The 23,101-nt window shown below is 37.7% G+C and overlaps 1 protein-coding gene across 1 annotated transcript in view; it reads right to left on the minus strand.

Annotated features, from left to right (window-relative positions):
- cacna1ab (calcium channel, voltage-dependent, P/Q type, alpha 1A subunit, b) overlaps window positions 1-23,101 on the minus strand; it is a 149,966-nt gene that overhangs the window by 37,366 nt on the left and 89,499 nt on the right. The window contains exons 13-34 of the mRNA XM_067388832.1: window positions 22,186-22,392; window positions 21,889-22,001; window positions 21,586-21,698; window positions 20,969-21,100; window positions 20,761-20,833; window positions 20,483-20,600; window positions 19,946-20,013; window positions 19,716-19,822; window positions 17,514-17,646; window positions 16,343-16,863; window positions 15,648-15,949; window positions 14,282-14,417; window positions 14,074-14,203; window positions 13,191-13,250; window positions 12,998-13,104; window positions 4,611-4,710; window positions 4,355-4,515; window positions 3,770-3,910; window positions 3,466-3,667; window positions 1,252-1,416; window positions 1,057-1,167; window positions 634-717 (exon numbers count right to left, since the gene is read on the minus strand). Coding sequence (XP_067244933.1) covers window positions 634-717; window positions 1,057-1,167; window positions 1,252-1,416; window positions 3,466-3,667; window positions 3,770-3,910; window positions 4,355-4,515; window positions 4,611-4,710; window positions 12,998-13,104; window positions 13,191-13,250; window positions 14,074-14,203; window positions 14,282-14,417; window positions 15,648-15,949; window positions 16,343-16,863; window positions 17,514-17,646; window positions 19,716-19,822; window positions 19,946-20,013; window positions 20,483-20,600; window positions 20,761-20,833; window positions 20,969-21,100; window positions 21,586-21,698; window positions 21,889-22,001; window positions 22,186-22,392 — 3,284 coding nt within the window. The remainder of the gene's footprint in view (window positions 1-633; window positions 718-1,056; window positions 1,168-1,251; window positions 1,417-3,465; window positions 3,668-3,769; window positions 3,911-4,354; window positions 4,516-4,610; window positions 4,711-12,997; window positions 13,105-13,190; window positions 13,251-14,073; window positions 14,204-14,281; window positions 14,418-15,647; window positions 15,950-16,342; window positions 16,864-17,513; window positions 17,647-19,715; window positions 19,823-19,945; window positions 20,014-20,482; window positions 20,601-20,760; window positions 20,834-20,968; window positions 21,101-21,585; window positions 21,699-21,888; window positions 22,002-22,185; window positions 22,393-23,101) is intronic.

Raw genomic sequence — 23,101 nt, forward strand, 5'->3', positions numbered from 1 at the left:
TTTTGGTTGCACAATAAATTGTATTTAATTTGATTTCCATTGAATTCATAGTAAATTATTGTAGTCTCCCCCACAGGAAGAAAAGACTAAGAACATTATTTTACACATTTATTATTCAATTTATACATTTTACTAGTAAAATCTGTGTCCCATTCACTGAGAGAGACACTATATGACAGCAAGGCTACCATAGGAAAAGGAGAAGCATTTAAATGCTGAAATTTTGCATAATTTACAATGCATAGTAATGCATAATATTAGTATGTAATTAAATGTAATATGCTATGGAATTAAAATTAATTTCAATAAATAAAAATACTGTTAAAAATCACACATTATTTGTTTGTCACATGTAGTAGACCATTTTTGTGACGTGGGTAATAGGAGGATTTTTCGCCCGGCTACCACTGCAAGTATATTTCAAACCTGTGGGAAGCACTGTATTCAGTACTTAAATTTTCTTCATGTGTGTGGGAATGCAACTTTTTACAGTCGCAAGAAAGGGAAGTGATTGTAAGAGATGCATTTACTGGGGTTAAAATGAGTATTTATGTACAAGTGGATATATTCACATCTGTCCATTCATTTCCAACATGAATCAAGATGCAATCTTGAGTCTAAAAGTGCACTTACCCCTAGCTCTGTCACTAAAATATCTGTGATGCTGCCGATAACGGACACAAAATCAAAAATATTCCAAGCGTCTCTGAAATAATTCTGCAGAGAAACAAAAGGAGAGCATGTGTTAACCAATCATGTCAGAGTTCTCGGGGAGCGAGGACCCGTATTACCCAATCCTGCAATGACAAGACTATTAAAGAAGTGCAGCCAATCAAATGCCTGTCACCATGGAGACAGGCAGACAAGTGCATTAGATGTTTTTTCATTTCAAACACATTTTTTGAAAGGGGTTAGGGGAAGAAAACATGTTTCACAAATATCTCAGGTCTAAATAAGTAACAGGATATATGAATTAATAATGGGTGATATCTTTAGGTTGTGCGATGAGTAATGCTAGGAAGAACAGGATGTATGAATGCAATCAGCGCGACTTACTTGGACACCAAAGGCAATAATTTTTAGAACACACTCCATGAAGAAAAGTGTCGTGAACACGATATTCAGGTTCTTCAGGACTTTATCATATGCGTCGGAAGCCCCGTGGTACTGGAAAGATACAGTAAATTACATTCAGACCCTGATGGATGCACAGACATTATTGATGCTAGGGGAGGAAGAAGAAGTTTGTACCTTCATCATAAGGACGACTGTGTTGAGCGCAATGAGAGCCATGATACTGTACTCAAACGGAGGCGACACCACAAACTGCCACATTCGGTACTGAAAGCTTTGCTTGTTCTGAGGCATGTGGCGCGTTAGAGGTTTGGCATTTATAGCAAAATCAATACAGGCTCTCTAGAAGACACAGAAGAACAGAAAACAGTGAAAGAAGCATCTGACATATCACGTTGCATGTTTTTTGCAGTTGAAAGACAAATTGAAAAGTAAAACTGTGCAGTAGTAAAACCGACTAATGCTCATAGCTGATTTTTTTTTACATTAGCATGTGGTTAAGTATAGAAAATGTGTGCACACAAATGTGACCCGTCACGGAAACCAGGGACACAAGTCGGCAGCACAACTTTCGAGCAAAATGAGAAAGAAGCATTTTTTTTTCAAAATTGGTGATTTTCGTTTTTTTGCAGAATCTGTTAGTTGAGATCATGAAGAAGCCTTTCCGTGTTTGAGATAGCAGTATTGGTATATTTAAAAGCGTACATTTTGAGGTTGAAATCGGCTTGTTTTTCGGAGATTCTAGCACGCAGTAGGGGCGTGTCATGTCTGTGTGTATTTCCATACTGGGAAGCGTGGCTACTTATTATGCAGCGCTCTGGCCGGCTCTAGCTGATATCAAAATTCAATGAAGAACCGTGGCCGTTACACCGAAAATGTTTTGAAGTACTTCTTCGACAAGCCGGATGCTTATGAACAAACGCTCACTGATTCTGAAGACGATCTGAGCGACGATGAAAGCGGCATAATAAGACATTACCTCTCTGGAGTCGGGTAACGCGCCGGCGCATTTTGCAGGATTTTTTTCACATTGCATCAAAACAGACTTAAAATACTCCGTCATTTTTTGTCATAGAGACATAAGTAATATATCAATTGAAACTATAGAATGTCTTCTTTTATTTGTGTACACTCATAGTAAAAACAAAATGTTGTGCTTTTTGTAAAATAAAGAAAACTAACATGATGCGTGATCTCTCATCTCCCTCTGAACGAAGTCCAATCTGATAGTTCTCAGAAAATGAACTGTAACTTAGTGAATACTAATCATAAAAAAATTATACTTGTGTCTGAAAAAACGTTGAAATGTCAGGTTTTAAATCGTGTAAGTCAAATCGAAAACAAACATTCTGTGTTTATGTAATCTGTATGAAAAGAGAGCCATGTCAGAAGTCTGTGATTCAGCTCATTATCCGCTAATGCGGCCACGCCCACGGAGTGAGCACTATTCAGACGCAAATTCAGTCAATACATGCATTCATCGTCTCAATCGTGTATTTATTGTCTTGAAAAGTGTTTTGAATAGCCATAGTTAGCGATCTCTGGCCTCTGTTAGTCCAGTTAGTTCCTGGATTGCCTATTCTTCTTTAACAGGCTTCTCAGCTGAGAACATTTCATTTCATGATTATAGTGACCAAAATGATCACGGTTATCACAGAATCCTGTTCAAAAAGTAAATTCACCAAGTTTCATGTGTAAAACCAGCAAATAAATAATAAAATTAGCATCAATATGTACTTTTTCTTTACATAAACATTAAAATAATAACATTAAAAATGATGGGCAGATTTTAAAGGAGTGTCTTACAACAATCTACAATGCACAAGTTCAAATAGAATTTTGACAAAAAAAGTCACATATTTCAGCCTCTAAATCATTTTTATAAAAGTCAAAAAAGATAAATTACTGACATTTATAATGCACATTAACCTTTATTATTAATAGTATGCGGTCCATGCAGCTTTACAGGGGGTACGGTTTATCTAAATGAGATGTAAATGAGCCCTATTGTCACTCCCAGCAGGTGAGAACAGGCGAGAACTGCAACTTTAGAGGCGTTTTTCTCCCTATAGAGCTTTCTTGAATGCCTACCTTCAAATGGCCACAACTTCTCCAAACATTATCAGATTTCCATGTGTCACACATCGTTGGAAAGCTTGGAGACTACACTTTCAGAATCTGTGAATAACTCAAAATGCCCCAGAACCGAGTTGTGTCCCTACTTTCCGTGACTGGTCACAAATATGATCAGCTCAATTAAAATAAGACGCTTATGAAACACATTTAAAGTATTATATACATGAATAGGAAAACTCTAATATATAGGATGTTGCCTCAAATTTTGGTCAAAATTAGTTATGTTAGCTTGGTTTACTTGTGTGAATAAAGTACCTCATTCTTTTCGAGGCTGTAGTCCTCCATCATCTTGTCTCCTTGCTCCTGGAAAGTGATGATGATGAGAGCTACAAAGATGTTTACGAAGAAGAAGGGGAAGACAACGAAGTACACCACGTAAAAGATGGACATTTCCATCCGGTACCCCGGGCTCGGGCCCTGGTCCTCATAAGTGCTGTCCACTGAATGTTTCAACACCCTGAAAGAGAAATTAAAGGAAGAGGCGATTACACAAAAGGAGAGATAATAAGCCACCAGAGATGACACACAAGTGCTTGTTTGTGAGTGAATGTCGACTCACTGCGGCCATCCCTCTCCAGTGGACACAGTAAAGAGAGTTAGCAGGGCCCAAAGCACGTTGTCGTAGTGAAAATCGTACTTCTTCCACTCCCGCTTCTGCGATTTGACCTCGTTATCACGCTCATACACCAAATACTCGCCCCTGAAACACAAATACACATGAATAATTCAGCAAACTGGCTTTTTTTCACAATGATGGCTGAGTATAGAGGCCCATTCACACCAAGGATGGTAACAATAACGGTACTATAAAGGTAACGGCTCAGAGGGTGAATATTGTTGGAACCACTTTAAGAATGATTTTTTCCAGAAACATAGACACCAATCAGAATCCACCCAACTTTAAAGAGCTCCAACATTTATAGTGGCAGATGACAGCACATGTTTATAATAAACAGACTGTTATCATGCGTTGGTGTGGATGCTAATATAGTTATAGATAAAGTTATCGTTCTTGGTGTGAACGGGCCTTAATTGTATTATTGTGGACATGTCACTAAATTCATGTCACTTTTGGAAAACTGTTGCATGTGAAATTGTGATGTTTGACCAAAATCATCTTTAAATGCAGGTCATCTCTCCTTACCTGCAATCACGGGCGAACTCTTTGGACTCGTCTGTGCAGTAGAAGAATCGTCCCTTAAAGAGCTGCACGGCCACCACAGCGAAGATGAACATGAACAGCATGTAGACAATGAGGATGTTCAAAACGTTCTTCAGAGAGTTTACTACACAGTCAAACACCGCCTGGGAGAAAAAGACAAATGAAATTAGTTTAGTGCACTAATTTAGCTAAGAAAACATGGAGGAAAAAAGGCGTATGTGTGCGGCTTTGACAGTACTTTTAGTTTGGGAAGACGTTTGATGGTCTTGAGTGGACGTAGCACCCTTAGGACCCTCAGAGACTTGATGATACTGATGTCTTTCCCCTTACTGCTCCCCCTGTGGAGTGGAGGCACACAACAGGACATCAACATGCTATGATGAGAAAGAGTGATAAGGACATTATGAAAGACCTTTTATATCTATCTCCATCACATTTCACTTCTAGACCATTCTTTGCTCCATTTTGCTCGTAATGTATAAGATCACCATGCAACAGTTAATACTGTAGTATATATCTTGTTGTAGACTAATTTGTTGTGGAATTCTTATTATCAAATTTTTTTTTTTTTCTTCAAGCAAGTTTTCACAGGCCTTCAGATTCACAACCAACAATGGTTTTCGGTCTTCTTGTTGCCTTCTCTGGACATTCCAAAAGCATAACACATTCAAGTAAGTATCAAAACTGTCAGGCATTTTTGGTGCAATGCCCAGCCAAACCTCTTTCTTTCTTTTTTTTGGTTTTTAGCTGTGTTAGAGAAGACAAGGGAATGGAGGTCTGGGATATGGAGGCTGTTTGTGTTAATTGTAGGTAACATGACAAGACTGAGGGTTCACTGAGATGCAGAAGGCTAGCGGACTTGAGTCCAACTGTATCTTGTCCCTAGAAGAACTTGAGGAAGCTCAAACCAGGAGACAAAGACAAGTTACAAGGACATTTCATTGCATTCAAACCGATAAGGAAACAAAAGGAAAAACTGTCAATAAACTTCCTGCCACCAAAGCACATTTGGATTAAAAATAAAAAATAAAAATGTCAAGAACTGCTGGCCATTTTGAAGAATTTTTTACCATGAAACTTAAATAGTGCTATAACGGCTTAAGTCTGTCTGCACTGGAAAGTGTCAAAGTTGATTATGTTATGTTAAAATATTCACAAACACAGATCAATTAGCTGTAAGATCAAGGTTAAAAAATAAATAAAATAATGCTTTATTGCTAACAGAAATCAGGGGGAATAAAATTGACTGCATGGGCTACTGAATACATTATATATATATATATATATATATCCAGTACTGTGCAAAAGTCTTAGGCACGTCAGTATTTTCACCCCCCCCAAAAAAGGTTTTAAGCCAGTTATTTATATTGTTTGCTGTAGTGTGTCAAAAGGAAATATCCATTCACATTTCCAAAAATTCACTTTGCCATTAATTGTAATAATCCAGTGAGATTTTCGAATACACAATAAGTCTGACAACAGCCGGTGCTCCACACAGAGATCTGACCTCACCATCATTGAATCAGTCTGTGATTACATGAAGAAACAGATGAAACTGAGACAAACTAAATCCAGGAGAACTGTGGTCGTGTCTCTAAGATGCTTGAAGAAACCTGCCTGCAAAGATACAGTACTGTGAAGAGTTTTAGGCACTTGTGTAAAAATGCTGTGGATGTTTTTTTAAAAAAAATACTGTTATAAATAGATTTTATTTATCAATTAACTTGTATTAACTAAATCAAAACAATGTTTTGTGTGACCACACTTTGCATTTAAAACAGCTCTTGTCCAGGTACACTTGGGCATCATTTATCAGGTAGCTTTGGAGGCAGGTTTCTTAAAATCTCTTGGAGACACAGTCACAGTTCTTCTGGATTTGGTTTGTCTCAGTTTCATATGTTTCTTCATGTAATCACAGACGGATTTGATGATGGTAAGCTCTGATCTTCATGTGGAGCACCGGCTGTTGTCAGTCTTATTGTGTATTCAAAAATCTCAATGGATTATTACAATTAATGGCAAAATGAATGTTTGTAAATGTGAACGGATATTTCCTATTGACACACTACACCAAAAGATATAAATAACTGGCTTAAAACCTTTTTTGGGGGTGAAAATACTGATGTGCATATATATATATATATATATATATATATATATATATATATATATATATATATATATATATATATATATATATATATATATATATATATATATATATATATATATATAAAACATTAAATAAATTAAAAAATATATATAATTAAATAATGGGTTAATGATTAAGTTATTTAAATATATAACTAAAAATATTCATAGCATGTCCGTTAACTGAATCCACTATTGGCGCTTCTAAAGTAGACTAGTCTAGTTAATGATAATATTAGTGATCTTGCACCCAGTGTAGACAGTGTTAGCCATCAAGTGTGAATCCTTATTGAGCCAGGCTCAGTCTTATGAATGTGGCAGAGGTATTTTTTTAAGTATTTACACAGGTCCCAAACACAAACAGAGGTGAACTCTTCAATCAAGCGGCCAAGACTGCTGTCTTTAACTATGAACTTCCAGGCAAGTCCCAGCTGAAGACCAGCCAGCTCATGGCAGATTGATTGAGTCAGAGCGTTGGAAAAGATCCAGGTTACTGATAATCAATTACTCGCTCCTGACTGTGCTCAGAGAAAGGTGTGCAGTACCATAAGCATTGTTCAAAAGTGCTTCTGTAACTTTGTTTTTCAGACATTTAGATCCAAAGATGGTCCCGTTATAAGCAATGTTAGTCAAGGCAGAATAAAACAAGCAGTGGAATGGAGAGAACCAGAGTGGATGAGCAAAGAAGAAGGGAGGAGGAGGGATGGTCGGGAAGGGAAAAAGAAAGAAAGAGAGAGAAGCCATCGCGTGAGCTGGACGGTAGCCGTGCGACAATAAGGAGGGGAGACTTTACCGAGAGAGGCTCCTGTTGATCACCAAGGCGTAGACATAAGAGAGGGTCAGAGACAGACAGCGGAAGAGAGAAAGATACAGAAAAGAGAGGAATACACACACGGAAAAAGAGAAAGAGACACAGAAAAAGAAACAAGATACTGGGAGTGGTTTGGCAGAGGAACAACATCAATATGAGAGACAGACAGACAGAGAAAAAGGACCAAACAAAAAACTCCAGCGAATGATTAAAAGAGTTGAAAGCCCCTGTGTTCAAACTACAGACCAAGTCGAACAAAATTAAAGATGCACCAAGCAATATTTTACACCATTTTACACATATGTTAATTAAAATTATTGCAAGATTGATAAATACACCTGAATTGGTAATTAAGAAACAACTGCTTTTGTGTGATGTAACATCCCCTCCAATCGTCATTGAAACTCTGCTTAATGTGTCTTTAAGTAATGTATTCCCAAAAAATTCTATAAACATATAATTGACCCTTTGCCAAGCGCTGCCTACATTTATCCGCTCACACAAGCTTTACACATGGTCCCACAGGAGTGAACCGGAGATTTTCATGAAATTCATCTATATTTGTTTGTTCGCATATTTGTAAAATGTTGGGTAAAATTATCACAGTCAACAACAGTTGCTAAGGCAGGTTTTGCCAATAATGTTAGAGGCAGGAATTAGCGAAGGGTCAATCAGTCTTAAAATCCAGACAAAATCCTTAAAACATTTGAAAGCTGTTGAGAGATCTGTTAAGCGTAAGTAGTGTACAGTTCTAAGATAAGATCATATCTATCTGTTCATTTCACAAACAAGCTTATTATCTGAGAAAAGATCAGCATTTATATAGTGAGTACTGGAAGGTCTGATTTATATCCTCTAGAAAGTCTATTTGTTGCGTACTTACACTTATTTTTTAGTCAGGATTATATAGTATTATAAAAAATATTATAATAAAATCAAAATGTACTGATCTGTTGATTAAATTTAGCTGCTTTATTAGCGATTAACTCATGCTCACAATTGCCACACACACCTGAGTCTGCTGCTCTTTGCTGTATTGACTCTGGCTGAATCATTCTCATACACTAACCCCTGCCAGGTATTTGGCAGGTCTTTACTCTGGGCCTGTCCCCAATCAATAACTGAGGATTCAAACTTGTCACACTTATAGATTAGGACAACCCACTGCAGTAGAAGAGAATCCTCCCTCTGTCATGCCAACTCTGAGAGCAGGGGGAGATTCTCGCCACCTTAACCCTGAATCAGCACACTGTATCAGACACTTGAGCCAGAATGGAGGTGGAATCCATAACTGACTGCAGCGGAGCCAAAATGGCCGCCACACTGCAGTCACCTCAAGGTGGCAGTGTGGGACGGTATTTGTTTGAGTAACTTTCAAGCAGCACATACAGTCCACAACCCCACGCATATCACCTTTAACAACCCAAACCTACAGCATCTATTTGTTTACATGCTTTGCAGGTATTTGTAATAACTTCATTCTTTATTCTAAGAATGAAGATGCCAAAAGCATAATCATTTGTTGAGTCATTTGATTCTTATTGTGAGACTACAACACATGGGAAAGCCTTTCCTCCACCAAAACAAGGTATTCTGGGTAATCGGAGATGTCATATGACCATGCCTATACCCAGAATGCATCCATTTAGAAAGAATTAGGCAGTGGAGAGAACAAGACTTAGTTCACAATAGTTCACTCAAAAATAACATTTTGTCATTATTTATTCACCTTTATATTGTATCAAACCTGCAAGCTGTTTTTTTTTTTTAAACCACGGAACACAAAATGAGGCATATTGAAAAAACAACATACAGGTTTGAAACAGCATAACTGTGAGTAAATAATCACAGATTATAATGAAAGGGTATAACCTTTCATTTCATATGTGTGTGAGTGCGAGAGAGAGAGAGAATGAGATGAAGGACAAATGAGAAGCCAACGTCAAAAAACACCAATTAATGGAAAGCAACTGTCAACCTGGAGTCTTATTTTCTTGTATTCCTTTACCATATCCTTCTATATCTCTTGTTCTTTGTATCTCTCCACATCTCTTGTGGTCTCTCTTTTTCACTCACTTTGTCAGACTCAACAAATGGTGGCCCAAATGATAAACAGCTTGACAGCTGGAGTCTGTCCAAGGCAGCTTAGTGCTGATGGAGGGAGAAGAGAGGGGAAGAAGGAAAGGAAAGGAAAGGAAAGGAAAGGAAAGGAAAGGAAAGGAAAGGAAAGGAAAGGAAAGGAAAGGAAAGGAAAGGAAAGGAAAGGAAAGGGGATTGGATGGGGAAGAATTGATTTGAGGAATGAGAACAGGAAGAGACACAGGACAGAAACAGGGTTGATAAGGTGGAGAGGGTTCATTTAGATTAGGGTCAGGGGAGGGGAATGAAAACTGGGCATTACGTGTGGAGTGATTTTTAACTCAAAGCAGGATTTAAACATATCAGGCCATGTGTATCTGAACATACTATACGGTCTGATATGTTTCACTACAGGCATACAACTAACACACAGTCATCCATATCAGCATACCATGTGTCTTTTCTTGGCAAATGATTAAGTAAGTAGAGGGGGAAAAATTGGCTAAAATTGCTCCATTTACTCCATTACAGTGTCACATGATCCTTCAGAAATCATTCCAATATGCTGATTTGGTGCTCAAGAAACATTTTTATATTATTATCGATGTTGAAAACAGTTGCACTGCTTAATATTTCTGTAGAAATAGTGTAAATTTTTTTTTTCCAGGATCTTTTTATAAAGAGAAAGTTTAAAATAACAGAATTTATTTAAAATAGAAATCTTTTGTGACATTGAAATAAAACAAAAATTCTTTACTGTTACTTGATCTATTTAGCTCCTGACGAATGACAGGATTATTATTATTTATTAATTTTTTTTAAAGAAAATTATTGATCAAATTTTTGAACAGTAGTGTATATTACTATTTTTTAAATATAATACAATTAGCTTAAATCTCAAATCTGCATATTAAATTTGAGGCCAGTGCATGTATGCTGATAGTTTGACTGATGTAAATAATCATGTCCACCTTCCTCAGTCCCTGATTTTTACTGCTTTTTTGGGCCAATGTTGCTTGACAAAACAGTTTGACGAACAGTGAAGCTAATGACAGCTTCAAGACAATTTCAAAAGACTGTTGGTTAGTTAGCGAGTTGCTATTTAGAATGGATTTTTCAGATTTACTCGCAGCATGTAAATAGAAGATGATTAGAGAAGATTTTTTCTTTTAAGTTCACATAATGATGTTGGCTAAATGTGCAACTGGAAATATTATTTGAATAGAATACTATGCAATAATGTAAACACATGCAATAACACATAATCAACAGATAGATGCCTATATCGAATCGAAAGGATCTGAAACTATCCACGAGGTATTTATTTACTAATCTATTACTTTGCTAAAAATACCACTATTCCAATGCCATGTTTAAAAGTGTGCAGACATTTGTAATGACACAAAGGCTAGTGTTATGACACCCAGCAATCCACCACATATAATCTTACACATAATAAAAACTTGTTTCTTGTACACAAATATCTGGCCTATATGGTGCTGAGGAGGATGTACACATACTAGATCATACATGCACAACAGACACAAGAATGATCAAAAAAGGCTTAACAAGAGTAAAAATCATTCCACGCTCAGAGCCCCATCAGCAGTGTTCACTCGTTCTCCTTTTTTAGTGACTAGCTGATCTTCCCACTCTCTTTATATCCCCAGGCTACTGCTCCCCCAGGCCGTGCAAAGGAATGAAACCAGAGTACCTGTGGCAGGACGGGCTCTTGCTGATCCACACATGGAAACCGCCTGGGCACTAAAGGGCTACAGGTGCCTGGAGACCCCTCACCCCCACATGGCCCCAAAGGGCTCAAAACTACCCTTCTCAGCAGGGGGAAAGTGTGAGGGGACAAGGTTATGGTGAATACTTGGCTGGTGGAGTAATGACGGATGGAAAAGAGCCCTGATACTCCAACAAAACAAACATTTTGCTTATGTTTAATCAATTCTGTTGATTACATATCATGGTAGAGTTTTTTTTAAAAATCTATTAACTGACTAAATAAATAAATGAATGTATAAGTAAAAGTAGATTCGATTTTTTTATTTACTAGATTTTCTTAAATGTAAAATCTTTTTTTAGTTTTATATTAAATCTGTGTTTCCACCGCAGGAACTTTCCCTAAGAGCCAAGGACTTTGGGGTGGTATTCAGTGTGTTTCGACTGCAGGAACCAGGGTCTAAATGAAGTTTCGGGTAAAAATTCCTCCCTCAGAAAGTCCCTGCTCATGAAGTAGTACTTTTTCAAAGTTCAGGAACTTTCGGGGGTGGGACTTGGGTGCTGAACATGCTGATTGGTTGAGTTCACGCAGCATTTCAGTTGGTTGACTCCACGCAGAATTTTATTTCAACCACCATTTATAAAAGTGGGAAATTTCTCTGGGTAATTTTGGTGGAAAAACGGCTTATGTGTATAGTTAAAAACAACAACAACAAATAATTTAATCAATCAATCAATAAACATTATTAGAAAAAATAGATTAATTTTATTTAAAAGTAAAAATGTTTTTGTTTCACATTTTGTGTCACGGTAGAATTTAAAAAAATTAAATAAAATAAATAAATTAAAAATTAATAGTAAAGGTAGTTTAGATTCATTTGAAAGTAAAAATGTTTTCTAGTTTTACATTGTGTGTCATATGAATACCTTAGTCTCATATATTTATCCTAAATCCTTTATCCTATAAAAAAGACACAAATGACAGTTATAGACATAAAAAAATTAATGTGGATCAAAATAAATGTGGATATTATAGGCCATATAATTGGCCTTAGAAGAATTTAATGAGAAATACTTAGTACGTTTTGAAAACAGTGGTATCTTGGGAAAACTGAGAACAGCTTGGGGACAATGTTAAGATCTCTTCTGGAACTCACATGTGAGATTAGTGTTGAATTTTCTGAGACAGAAATCTGTTATTTGAGCAGAATTCTCCATTTGCTCCATTTGGATCATTTCACTAAAATCCCATTTGTGTGTTTGTTAGTTTTGACTGGAGTTGTTTCAGAGAAACTAGAGTTTATGGATTGATGGAAGTCACGGTTAAAGAATGAAACAAAGAAAAGCTGTTTTAGCACCAGGTAGAAGGAAAGACTTTGAGATGACATACAGGATGAATGGTGAGGGACGAAAGACAGGCGGACAAACAGAAGTGTCGGACACACAGTATAATAGAGGGGAGAAGTTTGTGAGCATCACATGGAACTAATGGCAGGAGTTAATTAGGGGTATAGGCCAAGAAGAAAGCTGGGGAAGCTGATTGGTCAGAGAGAATAGAGACAGACACGCGCAGTCCTGACAGAAAGTGAGTTTTTGCTTGAGCGTGAGTGTGTGTAAAGAGAGAAAGACCTTCATCTTAGTGAGACAGAATGCAAAGTGACAAAAAATAGAAATAGAGAGCTGAGAAGAAGAGCGTTCTGACAGGAGAAGAAAAGAGGAAGAGACCAAGAGAGAAAGGGGCAGAAAGTATTAAAGAGGCTCCAGGGTGGCAGTGGGGCAACAGGGAGGCAGAAGAGAAAATAAGGGGCAGCAGGCAGCACTGTGGGGCATGAAAAGGTGGAGTAAAGGGCACTTACGTGAAGGCAAAGGCTACCAGGGCACCACTAACCACTACAAAGTCCAGAAAGTTCCAGAGGTCACGAAAATATGAGCCCTCATGCAAAACCAAGCCTAACACAACCATCTGAAACACAGAGCAGAGGATTAAAGCAAAGACATAAAATGAAACACTAAAAAGCAACCACACAAATCATTTCGTGCACACTTTACCTTGATGAGCATCTCAAAGGTAAACACACCAGTGAATACATAGTCAAAGTAACGCAAAACCTGGAAAAAGAAAGCAAATGCATTGAACATGTTTGCCATCAAATGCAGTCTATATGAGAACAAAACAAATCACATAAAGTTAATCTGAAAAACCTATCTAGCCAAGGCACTCAAGGATTTTTAGGCTTTTTATATTTTTCCTAAAAATCCTCGAATGCCTTGGCTTGATATGTATTTGAGTCAAACTATCCCTACACCCAAAGAGCACCGGGATTCGGATTTTGCACCCCGCAGAGCACTTTTTGCATTCCTTCTTCCATGTTAATCTGAGTTTTTGTCCTAACTAGCTGTTAGGACTTTCTTGGGTAGCTCCGCCCACAGTGAAATCTCACTGGTCCAAAATACTGCACCACAAAGATGTATGTTAAATATCTAAAATTGTTCTGGTTGGCAGTAGTTTCCATGTGGGTAAAAAAATATTTCATAAAAAATTCAAAAAGATTTATTAGTGAAAGTAGATTTGATTTATCATGTTAAGTCATATTAGCAATTCTGCCTAAAATATTTCTCCTAAACTTCCTTTGGAGAAATAAAAATAGACAAAAATAAGACAAATATTGACATACATGTTCTATAAAATAAATATGGATGTACACCTAATATAAAGTGGGACTTAAATCTTTAACTGTGGTAAACTGACCACAACTTGAGACAATGTTAAGATCTCTTTTGAAACTCATTGGTCCAAAATACTGCATCATGTAGATGTATGTTAAAATATCTAAAATTGTTCTGGTTGGTGGTATTTTCAAGTGGGCAGAACATTACTTCTAGAACGGTTAGAAAGTTGGAACACAAAAAATATTCAGAACGTTAGTCTTACGTTGTTTCGAGGTGATTCTGGACACACAGGATCTTCAGCCGCTAATGCAATACTGCTCATAGCGATGACTGACAGAATACACATCTCGAAATAACGTAGCGTCAGTATGTAGTGACAGCATCTCCGGAACCTGAAAACTCACATTGGTTATGATGAATAACATTTACTTTGCTCACATGCACTTTCACACTTTCACACGCACACTTACGGGTTGGTTGTGGAAAGAATGAAACATGAACTGAATGGGGGAATGGGTTTGGGGCCGTCTTCGTCACCACCATTGTCTTCCTCCTCTTCTTTCTTCTCTCCTTCTTTAGCTGGCTCTGTGTTGGCATTTTTGTTAACTGCACAATGAATGGGAAGGGAAACATGGGAACAAAGAAGTGCTCAGAAATCCACAAACATAATCAAGTATCAAATAGTCCAACATCAGTTTTAAAACATTAATCATTTTCTGACCATAAATGCATAATCTTACTTATACATAGGCTTGCACAGAATCTGAAAAGAAAAAATAAATCTTTCATGCTTAGCTGTTTTTCCTTATAATAAATATCTAGTTCAGTCATAAAACTGTAGAGGGAACGGGCTTATAGGTCCTTTACCTACAGTCTGCAAGCAATCACATCTTTACTGCATGGCACAAGCTGATTGGCCTCTGATGATCCTGCAGCCAATGAGATTGCTTGCTTAACATTTAAAAAATCTGGTTCATTGTTTGCTGTAAACTAGTCCTGCAATGCACACTCAGAGTTTCTCTGAAACCCTCCACCTTCCCCAGCTCCACCTGTCTAGATCTGCTACAGGATTTATGTCTGTCTATTTATGCAGCAGCAGCAGCAGCATATCTTACATACTCACAGCAGCTTGTCTGTGTATCTATTAGCAGTAGCAAGTCCATACTTGCTCTGCAGCAGCAGCAGCAATAATCAACAGCAGCAGCAGCGTAGCAGATCTAGTCCGCCAAGACCAAAAAACATTAACATTGCCATATTCATGAACATGCTAAAAGTATTTCGACACTATTTGCAATTTTTTTAATAATTGTAATTATTAAAAAAAAAAAAACTAAATAAAACTTAAAACCTAGTATTTTTGGTTAATTTAAAAATGTTTTCAGGACCAATCTCAAGCAACATTTAACACATTTGACCACATTTAAATCCTTTTTTTCCCTTTTAAAATCAATGCAATAAAATGTGAACAAAGGTGCGTAGATGTGGGACAAAGATTATAGTAATAGTTCACACACAAAAAAATGAAAATGTATTCACCCTAATGTTGTTATAAACATTTATGACATTCTATTTGAAAGAAATCTTTCAACAGTTTTTGCCCATAAAATGAAAGTCATTGGGGTAAAAAACAATACTGGACTATTGATTTGTATTGTACGAATATTAAAAATGATCAAAATATTATTATTTATCAAAATATCTTCTTTTGCATTTTACAGAAGAAAAAAAGTCATATAGGCTTGGAAAGATATAAAGGTGAGTATTTTCATTTTTGGGTAAACTGTCCTGTTAAATACCCCTAAGATGTAATCACACATGCACATGCGTATCCCTCACCTTGTAACTTGGCGTTGAATGAAGGGTAAATCGGGGGCATATCTATGGCAGTGTGGTCGAGTTTGCTGGGTGTTTTGGTGGAGTCTGTCAGAATGAGACTGCTGTCATGGAAATCTGGTCCACGCAGGTTCAGCAGGTTATTGGCCTGCTCTGGGTCACAGTAGGGGTCATAAAGATCAGGATCAGGGTCATGGATGGCCATCTTGCTACTGTTTCGCAGGTTGTCCAGATCCTCACTGTACTGGCTCTCTGTGTGTGGAAGACCTGGCTGAATTGGACGAGCCGTCGATAAACTAGCCTCTCTTAAAATTCAAAAATAAACAAAAATGAGGAGGAGAAGGAGAAGTTAACAGATGAAACAACAGTTATACTGTAATTAGCTGCTTTGATTTAGAATTATTAATCTATTCTCTCAAGTGTTATTTTAGTATCATTAATATATTATTATATTTTTAATAATATTTTATGTTTATTTTTTATATTTTCTGTTTTCTTTTTCATTTTAGTCTGTTGCACGTTTTTGTCATTTTTATTCGTTTTTTTTATAATATATATAAATATAAATACACAAGGATCGTTTATGATAGTGATCTTTCAACTTTGTTTTCTGTATAATGATTCACTGATTCAATTAAATTCATCAAGTTCCTGTGCAGTTTTAAACAAACACAGGCACACAAATTCAGTACACTCACTTTCTAGCTTGATGCTGTCGACTCCGTTCCCTATCCCTCCTTCCATCTCCATCCCCATGGTTTCCATGGCGATGCCTCCTCTGCCTCTTCTCTTGGCCCTCCTCCCCTTCTCCTCCTGTCTCTCCTCTGCTGTGGTGTTCTCTGTGTCTCCTCCCTCTTTCTCCTCCATCTTCATCCCTCCTTCTGTGCTGGTGGTGTCGGGGTCGCCTGTGTTCCCCTGCGCCCTCCACGTCCTCGCCTCCTCTCTGGGCATATTCGCACCCTGCCTCCCCCAGCTCTGGGTGGTGTAGGGACTGGCGGCTGGAGTGGGTATGGTGGTGGTGGTGATGATGATGACTGTGATGGTGGTGGTATCGGGGTTGGTGCTGCAGGTATTCTTCACCCCTCTGCTGGTTCAGCTCCTGGGTGTTTGGTTCACCCGGTCGGGGCTTGTTGGTATTGTTGTTGCGGTTCTCCTGAGGATTAACAACTAGTGGGCGGTCCAAGTGGGTCTTCATGTCAGTACGGTTGCGGTAGTTCATCTAGAGATAAAAAAAGTAGATTTGAGCAATTCAAAAATTTAACTTTCCTAAGAAAAAGAGTAGTCAACATGAAATCAAAATTGACCCATTTACATTCTTAATATGTTACAAAACCTGTTTTTTGTGAACTGGGAAAGCAACAATATAAATATGATGGTCGATATGAAATTATTATTTATATCTAATGTTAAAATTCTTTATTATTTTGACATGCAGGAAAAAAATAGTAGGCTAAATTGTGCGCACAAATTACTAATTCGCTCCCTCGATTTGCTAAAACATGAAATAGTAAAATATAGTAAATCATGCGCACAATTTAGCAAATCGAGGGAATGAAATAATAAATCGTGCACATGATTTAGCAAATCGAGGGGACAAAAAGTAAATCGTGCGCACGATTTAGAAAATTGGGGGAACGAATTAGTAAATCTTGAACACGATTTAGCAAACTGAGGGAACAAAATAGTAAAAAAAACCCTCAAAAACCATTTATTATTATTATTGTCACTGTTGAAAACATTTGTGCTGCTTAATATTTTTGTGGAAACAGTATTTTTTCAGGATTTTCTGATGAAAAAGTTCAAAAGAACAAAAACGTTATCATCACGGCATCATCACTCTTCATTCAGGATCTATGAATTGTCTCTGACCTTCCAGTGATCTTCTGCATCAAGTTCATTATAAAGTGCCTCTCTGCTGGTCATCAGGTTCTGTCTGCGAATCTCGCTTGTGCGCTGTTCCCACACCGACTTAGAACCTTTCGAGTTCTTCTGCTGCTCTTTACTACAGAATGAAGAAATAGAGACAGATAGAAACAGAGAATGGTTTTAACCAAGGGAGGAAGAAAAGCCTAGGTTTTCCTCCCTTAAAGCACCTATGAGCGATGACCCAGGGTGAAAGGAAATGATAGTGTCCCCTTAGTCCCCAGCAAGAGAACATGGATGTGGCTCATGAATTCTGTGAAGGGGGGGGATGACATACTGAACAATAGCACTGAGCACTGAGACATGTTCAGACAGACAGACAGACAGACAGACAGAGAGAGGAAGGCAGAAATGGATCGAGACTAAAACAGCGATACAAGCAGCCCTGTGCTTGCAGTGCTGCTGAGGAAAAGACAGTGTGTGTCATCACAGCCAATGATACCTCAGCCTCAGTGTTACAACACAAAACTGCAGCTACAGCAGCTGGTAACAAAAAAAAAACATCCATACAAAACATGAGGAAGGTGGAAGGCAAAAGAAAAAGGGATACAGAACAAAAAAGGAGTAAGTAAATGAATAAATACCAGTCCAGTAAACTGTCTGTGGCATCGATACGTTCAGATTTTACTGTAACTCTGAGGAGAGGGGGGTGAAACAAGGAACATAAAAACAACGCTGCCACAACTATCACAGAAAACAGCTGACAAAGCGAACAGGCCTCATAGGGTTCTGTTCACTGAAGGTAACTCACTTGATTAGTCAAACAAGTTCAGGGATGACTTGGCATAAACCGGGATTTTTACGCTTTTCAAAACAAGCGAAATATCTGACTTCTCAAACCTGCTTGCTGGCAGACTAACTATTCCAAATTCCAGGTTTGTGCCAAGTTATCCCTAAACTTATCTGATTAACCATGTAAGTCATGCTATTAACAGATTTATTCACTTAAAAGTAAATGGACTATTTCACTTTTCACTATAAGTGTGTAACCATGTCCTTACCAGACACAATAAAATGACGACAGTAAAATCACATTGGTCTTAAATCTCCATGTAACTGTATTAAACATCAAATATGTTCTGCTTGATTGTGTCACAATGTTCAGCATTTTTGCTTTCAGTGTGGAAAGACAAATTTTATCGCTGGAAACTCGTCGCATCTTGTCTGGATAGGTCATAGTTAAAGTGTTAGTTGATTGTAAAATACACACATACACACACATAAAAAACTGAAAACATATTATTAACCACTTTTTGTAATTGAATGAGGAATTCAATGCAGAACCAAACACCTTATAGTGCAACCACAAAAGCACACATCACACACAGATACCACACACACAACTGTAGTTCAACTGCAAATTTAACTCATAATATGTGTTCTGAGGCATGCCTTCAAAAGACTTGTATCGTCATATGAATTTTGATGATATTTTTATTGTGATTTTTGGTGTTGTGGGGGGAGACACTCCCTTTGGAACAACATAAAGTTGAGTAAATGACAAATATTTCCATTTTTGGGTGAACTATCCCTAACAACAGAAACAGAAGTGGTCCTAACGGGGTTTCATACTGTATGATCAGGCGGGTTTAAGCAAGACTGCTGGAAAGTGAATTAGAGTGGATTTACTCAGACAAGATGATAAAGCTGACAGGCTAAGCTAAACTCAGCTAAGCTAGGCTTTTGTCTTTTTAAACCAGCTTATGGTACCAGATCAAATTCATGTGACATAAGACATGGCCTCTTACAGTAATAAAGTTAAATTGTGAACTACTGTATATTATGTCAGTTTCTGTATTAGGACTTATTTGCATACATATGCATATTCATGGTATTTACGTGTCCCTGAGTGTCAGAGGTGTCTTGTAAGGATTTCACCTTTTGATCATGAATATTTATGAAAAACTAGGTATGGCTTCATTGCTATGGTGTGAGTGTCTCTGACCTAGCTATTACTTTTGGGCACAACATTGGCAAAAATTGTCTCCTGAATTCTGTTTGTTCGATCCACAGCAGTCATTATTTTTGCAATTCACCTTTAAGAAAAGTAGAAGTCAAAAGAAACATCCCCATTTAGACAGCTAGGTAAATTCGTGTGTGTATCCGTATTTGTAAAGGTGTTGATTTTTAGTGTGTAGAGTAACTCACGCAGCAATAGAGAGGTTGGCAGCAGACAGTGGGCTCACTTCTGCCACTTCTTTCGCTTTCTGGAGAGCAAGCTTTTGTGATGTGGCCTCCTCTTCCTCTTGTTCATCCTAGAAAATAGAAAAAAAGTACAGCATTGACAGCCGCTAACCATTGCATGGCATATAAAAATGAGCTAAATGGTTCTGGGGAGAAATGAATGTTGAATCTGAGACAGAGAAATTGTGTTTAACCTTAGTTAGTTCCTGAGCATTGGCCAGGTTGTCCACAGCGATAGCCAAGAATACATTCAGTAGTGTGTCTGAGAGCACAGGGTTAAGAAACAACAGACAGGACTTGTGTTTTGCAAAGTTTGTCATCGACCCTGTGGAAAGTGGAAAGTACTAAATATACATGACTGATCACTTAAAGGGGACCTATTTTGCCCCTTTTCACAAGATGTAATATAAGTCTCAGGTGTCCCCAGAATGTGTTTGTGAATTTTCAGCTCAAAATACCCCACAGGTCATTTATTATAGCTTGTCAAATTTGCCCCTATTTGGGTGTGAGCAAAAACAAGCCATTTTTGTGTGTGTCCCTTTAAATGCAAATGAGCTGCTGCTCCCGCCCACCTTTCCAGAAGAGGGCGGAGCTTCAACAGCTCGCACTTCAACAACAACAAAACCGGATAATCTCACGCAGCCAAAATGTCAGAAATTATGAGTAGGGGTGTTGTTACAGTATTTAGTAACAAAAATGCTTGTGTGTTTGTATGTGATTAAGAAGGATACAGTTGCCAAAGAGTGTGAGGACAATGAAGAATACGGAGAAGATCATTCCTTTATCCACCCCTCCCTGAGACTCAATGCCATCATACATCACCACGTTCCAATCCTCTCCTGTTAGAATCTGAGAAATATAAACAGGTGCTCTTGAAACACACAAACTTGGTCTTATTTTATCACATAATAAATTTATAATAAATAAATTTATATATAAATTTATATTTTATCTGTACATGCCTTAATGTTATGCCTAAATTATTGTCAAGCCAACATAACCTGCCTACCTGAAACACTGTCATAATGGCAGCAGGGAAAGTATCAAAGTTTGTGGGAGGAGTGCCTTGCTCAAAGTTAAACCTGGCAAAAAAAGAAAGAAAAAAAAAAACATCAAATGGACTTTTACATTGATAACACGCTATGCATAGTAATTAGTCATTTGTATCTGAGAAACTGATTAAGAGTTTTGGCAGCGGGGTGTAGATCTATACTGACTGTCCACCAAACAGCTGCATGCCGAGAAGAGCAAAGACCACGATGAAGAGGAAGAGAAGGAAAAGTAAACTGATAATGGACTTCATGGAGTTCAGAAGAGATACTACAAGATTACGCAAAGACGCCCAATATCTGAAAAAGACAGAGAGGCAGAGAAAGAAAAATAGTAAACACTAAAAATTTTGAACAAACTATGATATAAAGTGTTATATAAATAGCTATTATCATTTACCATCGGACATTGCTTCAAACTCAGATTCACAAATGGGTTAAATTGCAGTATTTTATTCAGACAAATCTATCATATGGCTTTAGAAGACACGGAATATAGACTACTGCTTTGATGATGTTTTCATTCGTTATTATTACAGCCTGAAAGCCCCAGTCTACAATGACTTTCACTGCATGGAAAAGAGCAGCATGAACAGTGTGCATGATCTCTTTTTGTATTCCACATTGAAAGTAGATTGAAGCGATGTAAGGGTGAGAAAACATGACATTAAAAATCAGCAGTGTAATCTTGTACTTAGTTCAAATCTCAAGAGGGGGACAACACAAAAACCAACAAAACTCTGTGATGAATGACTCAGTGATTGAATGAAAGCAACAGAACGCACTTGGTGACTTTGAAGATCCGAAGCAGTCGGAGAGCTCTTAACACGCTGATTCCAAAGGACGTCCCTGGCTTTACCATGGCCCAGAACACCTCAAATATGCTGCCAACGATGACCTGAAACACGTACACAGTCAAATCCCAAAACAAATAAGGAACACTCTGAGGACTGGCTAACAAGGACTTGAGTCTGCATCTAATGTAGGTCAGTGGCTTGTGGAGGTTAAAAACAGAGGCAGAGATATAAAAAAAAGCAAAAGGGAGAGAAAGTGAGACTTTAAATGGGCCAAGAGAGAAGGGCACTCACAGTACAGTCGAAACAGTTGAATGAGGAGTGGAAATAAGGGCGCGTCCCCAGTCCGTACATCTTAATCAGCATCTCTGACATAAAGAGGCCTAGGAAAATGAACTCAGCATAATCTGGAGAAAAAGAGAAAGAGAGATAAGAAAAGGAAACAGAAGCGAGAAAGGAGGGTGTTTATTGAAAGCAAAAGTAGAGGAAACCGAAAACTATTTGAGAAGTGAATTGGACAATGGGACATAATGCTGGCCAGATTCAAAAATAGGTCTGCCACAATAAGAAATGTACAAACAATCAACTCACAGAGGAAATCTGACAGTAGCTCAGGCTGATCGTAGTGTACGACGGCCACGCACAGTGTGTTGAGTCCCACCAGGCTAAGGACTGTCCAGTAGAATGCCTGAGTCTTTACCATCTTTCGAATTAAGAAGCGAAGACGCCGTTCTTTCTTGCTAAATGGAGTTCCGTCACCCATTCCGCTCTTTATGCTCGCACGAGCAAACGGCGAGCCTGGAAACACACACATTTCAGTTTAAGCCATTATATGCGTTTCAAATTAAAGAACCATATTAAAGGGTTAGTTCACCCAAAAATGAAATTTCTGTCATTAATTACTCACCCTCATGTCATTCCAAACCAATCCTCGGAACACAAATTAGGAGATTTTTTATGAAATCCTAGAGGTTTTTTTTTGATCCCCCATAGAAAGCAATGTAAGTATGGAGCTAATATTGTGCCATAATTAAACAAGAAAATCCAGCATTTTGCAAACAAACACAATCTGCTTTGCAAAGGAAAACTCGACTCACAAACAAACAGAAAGTAATGTGCAAATACAAATGTCAGTTTGAGCGAAAACACAGAGGAGTAACAAATAAAAGTTTTGTGCTTTACAAATAAATAAATGAGCCTACATCATATTTCACAAATAAATACAAACCATCCTACAAATGGCATGTAACCTGTGAACAAACACCAAATCTAGTGCATGCACCTGTCTGTTACGATTGTATAACCCTTGTCTTTTTATGAGATCTCTCGGCTTGATTTTTTCACAAATGTGTCCAGGCAGATTTTCTGATAAATGCAGATGAGCAACTTCCTCTTCCAAAACAGCAGATGGCGCTTTGCTATGGGTCAATTTACGCTAATGTCCAAGTAGAAGCCCTGAAATGTGTTAAATAATAATAATAATAATTAATAATAATAAACTTATTTT

Source organism: Chanodichthys erythropterus, chromosome 6 (assembly GCF_024489055.1).
Source record: "Chanodichthys erythropterus isolate Z2021 chromosome 6, ASM2448905v1, whole genome shotgun sequence".
Lineage (NCBI taxonomy): Eukaryota > Metazoa > Chordata > Actinopteri > Cypriniformes > Xenocyprididae > Chanodichthys > Chanodichthys erythropterus.